This window comes from Egretta garzetta, unplaced genomic scaffold (assembly GCF_000687185.1).
Source record: "Egretta garzetta isolate BGI_Z169 unplaced genomic scaffold, ASM68718v1 scaffold536, whole genome shotgun sequence".
In the NCBI taxonomy this organism is placed as follows: Eukaryota; Metazoa; Chordata; class Aves; order Pelecaniformes; family Ardeidae; genus Egretta; species Egretta garzetta.
Window position 1 is genome coordinate 1536752 of NW_009260068.1, and position 7050 is coordinate 1543801.

The 7050-nt window shown below is 57.2% G+C and overlaps 1 protein-coding gene across 1 annotated transcript in view; it reads left to right on the top strand.

Annotated features, from left to right (window-relative positions):
• PALD1 (phosphatase domain containing paladin 1) overlaps nt 1–7050 on the top strand; it is a 38888-nt gene that overhangs the window by 6643 nt on the left and 25195 nt on the right. The window contains exons 11-17 of the mRNA XM_035896680.1: nt 556–672; nt 758–937; nt 1661–1858; nt 2776–2915; nt 3303–3378; nt 3554–3694; nt 6884–7039. Of these exons, the coding sequence (XP_035752573.1) occupies nt 556–672; nt 758–937; nt 1661–1858; nt 2776–2915; nt 3303–3378; nt 3554–3694; nt 6884–7039 (1008 nt within the window). The remainder of the gene's footprint in view (nt 1–555; nt 673–757; nt 938–1660; nt 1859–2775; nt 2916–3302; nt 3379–3553; nt 3695–6883; nt 7040–7050) is intronic.

Here is a 7050-nt window from a genome sequence, read left to right on the forward strand (position 1 = left end):
CGTCACCAAGGGGACGCGCGTGCTGGTGGGTACCCGTCCCCCACCTAGGGATGGGGCTGGCAGCTCCTCGTTCTTCCTGGGAACGGCACCTTCCTGGGATGCTCACCCCCAGAGAGGTTCGGTGGGGTGGGAGAAACGAGGGGTTTCCCTACGGTAGGGTGGGTGCTGGGTCTTGGGGTCTCCAGGTCCACGTCGTGGGGGTCTCCAGGTCCACGTCCCACCTGCATCCTCAGTGAGGATGGGCATGTGGCCAGAGACTCCTCTGTGCACATGGATGTGTCTGGCCCTGCAGACCCTGGGTACCGTGATGTTGGTGGCTTGCTGCTGCTTTGGCACCGTCTTGCTGCAAGAAGAGCATCTCCCACCTTGGAAATGCAGCCGTGCGGCTTTGAGCCCTGGCTTGCTGGGGTTGGAAGGGTTTGGGGACTTCTCCTGAGTGGGGACCATGGGTGAGAGGTGGTGGTGTGCTGGGAACCCCCCTGCAAACCTGTGGGTGGGAGGGGGCAGCCGCAGTGCCAGGGGGTGCCCCCTTGCCCAGGCTTCGCTCTGCTGCAGGTGGCGGATGAGCGGTTCTGCCCGGACGTGCTGAGCACCGCCAAGGAGATGAGCGTGGCCAACTTCCGACGGGTGCCCAAGATGCCTGTCTATGGCACGGCGCAGCCCAGCTCCAAGGTGAGGGGCACGCACCCCGGGGCCAGCAGGGTCACCTGCCACGGGCTCCCAGCCCTCCCATCACCCTTACTGTCCCTTCCCCTAGACCCTGGGGAGCGTCCTGCGGTACCTGACGGATGCCAAGAGGAAGCACGCCCGCATCGTCTGGATCAACCTCCGGGAAGAAGCGGTCCTGGAGGGGAACGAGCAGATCTACACGCTGCGGGAGCCTGGGCACCTGGAGGAGCTGATCCCCGTGCTCGGCGCCTCGCCCCAGCAGCTGGAGGTGAGCTCCTGCCCACCAGGGGATGCCGGGGGTTTCTGCCCATCCAGCAAGGGCTGATCTCTCCCAGCAGCCCTCATGGGCGATGTCTCCAGGCTTTGATAGTCCCTCACCCCCCGGAGCTGCTTGTTTTGGTTGGGTTTTTTTTTCTTTTGGCAATGAGGGGCAGCGGGTCGTATCGGATGCCGTGCTTGGCTCATGCCCTCCGTCTCTGCTGGAGGCTGGGGACACCCCGGTTGATGTGAGCCCAGGTGGCCGACCCGTTCTTTATGGCACTGCAAAAATAACGGAGCCCTCCTGCCTTTGCCGTCGCTGCGTAAGAGTTTGCCAAGGCAGAGCAAAGTGGAGATCCTCCCCCAAAGAATTTATAGCACGGCTTGAAAGCCAGGCTCAAAGGCACCCGGGGAAAGGAGAGCAGATGTTCCCAGCTGGGATTTCGGAGGAGATGGGCAGTGGGGGAGCTTGGCTGCCAGCAGCAGTGCGGCCGTGCGGAGGAGCTGCCCGGGGTGGTGGGAGATGATGCTCCTGAGGCTCCCATCAAGCACAGTGTGGGGACTGTGGTCCTGGGCAGAAGCAGTGGCCAGGCCCTGGTGTGGGGTTTTGCATGGGCCGCGGGGTGTTTGTGAGGGTTGTCAGCCTGCATCTAGGAAAAAAACCTGATTAAAATCCTGAAAAAAAAATGAGGAGGAGCGGGTCTTACAGCGGGGTTTTCTCCATCCTCTGCAGAGACTAGAGGCTGCCCTGAAGGGCGACCTGCTGAAGTGCCAGAAGTGGCTGGAAGTGTACCTGGAGGCGGAGAAGCAGATGAAGATGTTCAAGAGCTGCCTGACCACGCAGGAGATCTTCAGCCAGCAGAAGAACGCCTGCCAGGGGCTGACCTACTGCCGCATCCCCATCCCCGACTTCTGTGCTCCCAAGGAGCAGGTACCCTGGGGATGGGATGGTGCCGCCACCTCCTTCCCGAGCCATCCCTGCTGCTGCAGGGTGAATGTCACTTGGGTGCTCGGTGCCACCCAGCCCCCAGGACTACAGTGGTGTGCCCAGGCTCGGTGCAGGGTGCTTGCTGGAGTAGGGAGGGTCCTCTGGGAGATCACAGAATCCCAGCATGGCAAGGGCTGGAAGGGCCATCAGGAGCTCACCCAGTGCCACCCCCCTGCCCAAGCAGACTCACCCACAGTAGTGGGCACAGAACAGCGTCCAGGTGGGGGTTGAATATCTCCAGAGAAGGAGACTCCACAGCCCCCCTGGGCAGCCTGGGCCAGGGCTCAGGCACCCTCAAAGTCAACAAGTTCTTCCTCCTGTTCAACTGGAACCTCTTCTCCTTCCGTTTGTGCCCATTGCCCCTTGTCCTGGCACTGGGCACCACTGGGAAGAGTCTGGCTCCGTCCTCGTGACATCTACCCTTGAGATATTTGTACGTGTTGATGAGGTCCCCTCTCAGCCTTCTCTTCTCCAGGCTGAACAAGCCCAGCTCCCTCAGCCTTTCCTCACAGGGGAGATGCTCCAGTCCCTTTATCATCCTTGTTGCCCTCCTCTGGACTCTCTCTAGGAGTTCCTCATCTTTCCTGAACTGGGGAGCCCAGAACTGGACCCAGTGCTCCAGGTGGGGTCTCACCAGGGCAGAGCAGAGGGGGAGGAGAACTTCCCTCGCCCTGCTGGCCATGCTCCTGAGACCTGGGGTGCCTTCAGCCAGCCGGGGTTGGAGGGAAGGCTGCTGGGCTGGGTCTGGCACGTGCAGCGAGGAGCTGGGGATTTTAACCTGGAGGCTGCTGGACAAAGGGCATCCCATGGTGGGCAAGGTGGGCTGCAACATAAAACCCCTCCGGCTTTGCTCCTGGCAGGACTTTGACCGGCTGCTGGAGACGATGAAGAGTGCCCTGGCTGAGGACTCGCAGGCCGCCTTTGTGTTCAACTGTTCCAGCGGCCGGGGCAGGACCACCACGGCCATGGTCATCGCTGTCCTCACCCTCTGGCACTTCAAAGTGGGTACTGGGGGCTGCAGCTCTGCCTGGGGTTCAGGAGCGTGGGGAGGGCCGGGGGGTGTGGACGCCCATACATTGGCCTCTGGCTGTGCCTAGCCCCCAGCGAGCCCCGGGAGAAGTGGGGGTGCATCCCTTGGAGAGCCTTCACCCTGTTCCCGAGAGCTCCCACCTCAGGGTGAAGGGTTAAGGGCAGAAGAGATAGGGCTCCCTCCTTGCAGAGAGGATGGTGGGGTAAAATTTTGGTCTTCTCTGCCCAGATAGGGGGGAGGTGGAGGATGCCTGGGGTCCTGGTGGGTTGGGTTTGGGGTCTACATTTCTGCTCAGCTGTTGGGCAGCGGGGATGGGGGCTGCGCAGCCCCTGACAGCCTGGCCCTCTCCGATCTGCCCCAGGGCATCCCCGAGATGAGTGAGGAGGAAATCGTGAGCGTGCCCGATGCCAAATACACCAAAGGGGAATTCGAGGTGAGTCCTTGGGCCTGACTTTGTTTTAGGGTCCCTGTCCGAGCCCGCACCTTGCTACCTTAGCCACAGCTGCTTGTTTGGAGGGGCCGGGTCCTCTCCCGGTCAGGGACAGAGCTGTGGGGTCGAGGTGAGGAGGCACACAGTGAAGCTTCTGCTGCTTCTACCTGCACTCCAGGTGGTGATGAAGGTGGTCCAGCTCCTGCCTGATGGTCACCGGATGAAGAAGGAGGTGGACATGGCCCTGGACACCGTCAGTGAGACCATGACACCCATGCACTACCACCTCCGTGAAATCATCATCTGCACCTACCGGCAGGTGAGTGGCACCAGCGTGCCCCCTTCCCCATCGGCACGGATCCATTGCACCCGATCCCAGAAGACGAACCCCGCTGGATGGTTTCTTGGGCTGAAGCTTTCTGGCACGTCACTGGAGGGGTGCCAGGGCTCTCTTGGCCATGGTTACCCAGTGCTGTCCCGCATCTCATCTGTCCAGTGCCATCCCACACTATCCTGCATCTCCCCCAGCATCCTGCCTGTCCAGCACCATCCCACATCCTGCACCATCCCACATCCCACCCATCCGCTGTTGTCCCGCATCCCAGCCAGCATCCTGCACCCCATCCCGCATCCCATCCTGCATCCCGCCTGTCCGGCACCATCCCGTCCCACATCCCACCCGCCTGGCGGTGCACAGCCAGCAGAGGGCAGGGCCAGCCCGTCCTGCTCCGCTCCCAGCCCATCCTGCTCCGTTCCCAGCCCTGAAAGCTCCTCCGAGCTCGGTGCCTGGGCAGGAGGCATCCTGTGGACTTTTACATGGGAGCTGTGGAGCTGATGAAGGGGAAAACCGATAATTTTTATTAGAGTTGGGGTTTTTTCAAGCCTTGCAACTATTTCCCAGGGCCTCAGAAGGGCTGAGCTTGGGGCTGGGCATCGTCCCTGCCCGGGCTGGTTTGCCCGCGTCCCTGCTGGCGATGCCTTGCTGCAGCTCTTGCCCACAGCGGCCATCGATCCTCCTTTTCAATTAATGGCTGGGAATGATTGACTGGGGGAGGAAAAACCAAAGCATTTAATCACCCAGTGACATCTATGGCTCCCCAGGTGTTTGCCTCCTGCTTTTTGGGGCCCTCTGCATTTTTTGGGGGGCTGGGAGAGAAAACGTGAGCTCCGCAGGACGAGCTGCTGCGGACTGAATATTTGCAGCAATAGCTACCGGGAAATTATTGGGGATAAGTAATTGTATTTTATTTTTTTCCCCCCCTGTATGGGTGTGGGGAGGCAGCCACGTGGCTGGTGGGAAGTCTCACCTACTTCATTGCGTGCTTTGGTGCTGCAGAGCAGAAAAACCTCCTGTGCTAGACACACGGCTGCCTGCTTAGGGGTTTAATTATGCTCACCGGTGACCCCGAACGAGCCCCCTGGACTGGGTGACCTCTAGGGGTCCCTTCCAACCCAAACCATTCTATGAATCTATGATCCCCTGCCTTGCTGCTGACTCCTGCTCGCCATGGCTGTCGGCTCAGCCTTGGAGGGTCCCAGGAGGAAGACCCCAGTGGAGCAGCATCGCTGGGCTGCTCCCGGGTGTGGGGTTTTTTGTTTTTTTTTTTTTTCCCAAAAGACAATTCCCGCGACCTCCTTGCCCTTCTTCCCGGCCCTTGGCGGTCAGGGCCAGCACGTGGGTGTTCCTGGGCCGTATCCCATTTCCGGGCTGGCTGTGTCCAACTCACCCTGGCAGCCCTGTGGGAATGTGAGATAAGGAGGGAATCATCCGCACCCTGCGCCCTAGGAAGAGCCTTTCGTGGCCACCCCCGTTTTGCATTTCCCCTCTCAACTGCTCCATCCATCCCATCGCATTCAACTGGGTCGGGGGGGAAGCATGTGGAAATGCTTTAATTTTTATTTATATTTTTTTTTCCCCCAACGATAGGCAGCTTGAAGAGGAGAATTACGGGAATTGTATAGTCTAGGCGTTGCCCTAATGCACTTTTAATTAAGCCGTGGTTAGTGTTTAGAGAAACGTGGGGTGTGGGCAAAGAGAGAGGAAGGAAAAGGTGCTCTGGTACTTGCGGTGGTTTGGTCCTACCCCTTCCCGCCCCTAAGTGGGAGGAAAAAAAAAAGGAGAATATAAGAAAATAATAAATAACAGGCTAAAAGATAAATAATGGGATAATAAAATGATAAATAATAGGACAATAAAATAAAAATCAAATAGGATAATATAATAGCACGATAAATATAGGACAGTAAGATAAAAATTAAATAGGATAATGGAAAGCACAATAAATAATTGGACAATAAAATAAAAATTGAGTAGGATAGTAGAATAGCACGATAAATATAGGACAATAAAATAAAAATTAAATAGGATAATGGAATAGCACAATAAATAAAAGGACAATAAAATAAAAATTAAGTAGGATGATATAATAGCATGATAAATAATAGGATAATAGGATCTGCTCTCTGCAAGTACTGGCACATGGGGGCAGAGGAGAACCCTTTTCCAAGGGCAGAACCCCTTGCCTGGCATTGCCTTGGAAGGGGGTGCAAAGGGCTTGAACGACCCCCCATTTCCAATGCCCAGGGGTGGGAATGTTTGTGTGCCGTGGCCACGAGCAGCTGGGGAAGGACCTAGAGAAAGCAGAGCGGGGCTTGTTGGTGCTGACACCGGAGCGAGGAATCGCTGCCCTTGGGGATGGGCTGTGGGGTTCGCTGCGGGATCAGGGCTGGCTCTTCATTCCTGAGTTATTACTTAGTAATTCCTAGAAGGGGCATCACTGCAGGGCTCATCTGTTCTTAAAATACCAGCTATAATAATATAATTTTATATACATATATAAATACATATATGCATTTATATACATATATATATATATAAAAAAAAAAATAATCAGAGGTGCGATGGCCACCAACCTCAGAGCAGGGCGCTGGGTGGCTGCTGCAGCCGCTCCTTCTTCTCCGTCGGTGGAGGCTGAATCTGACCAGGGGATGCTGGAAAGGGATGTGTTTTTCCCTGAGGAAATGCTTTCCAGCCCAGGAGCTCGTGGTTTCAGCTATGGTTTGCACCTGGGCATCTATTCCTGGCTCCTGGGCACATGCATTTAACCATCCCTCATCTATTTTTGAGGTCTGCAGGGTGAAGGGGAAGTTTTTCTACGCTGGAAACCAGGAGGTAATGAGAGCCTGGACTGCCAAGCCCCGGCGGGAGCGGGCTGGAAGGATGCGCTTATTTTTGTCCCCAAAGGGGTCCTCCCTCCTCAGCTGGAGGCCAGGCGGGGGCTGCGGGCTGGGCCGGGCTCCTCGCCGGGGATAGCGGGGTTGGAGGGCTGATTTGTAGGGATAAACGTGGCTTTTCCCTAGCGCAAGAGGTCCCCATGGGTCCTTCACCACCAAACTTCTTGGGTGGGTTGGAGAGCAGGACCATGGATGAGGACTTGGTGGAGGAGCTGCCTCTCGGATGCTCTCCCAAAGCTGGGTACCGCTTCAACCAGTTTCTTGCTTCTTCCAGGGGAAATCGGGCAAGGAGGACAGGGAGAGGCGGATGCTGCAGCTGAGGAGCTTGCAGTACCTGGAACGCTACGTCTACCTGATCCTCTTCAACGCCTACCTGCACCTGGAGAAGAAGGACTCCTGGCAGCGGCCCTTCAGCCTCTGGATGCGTGAGGTGAGGCTTTC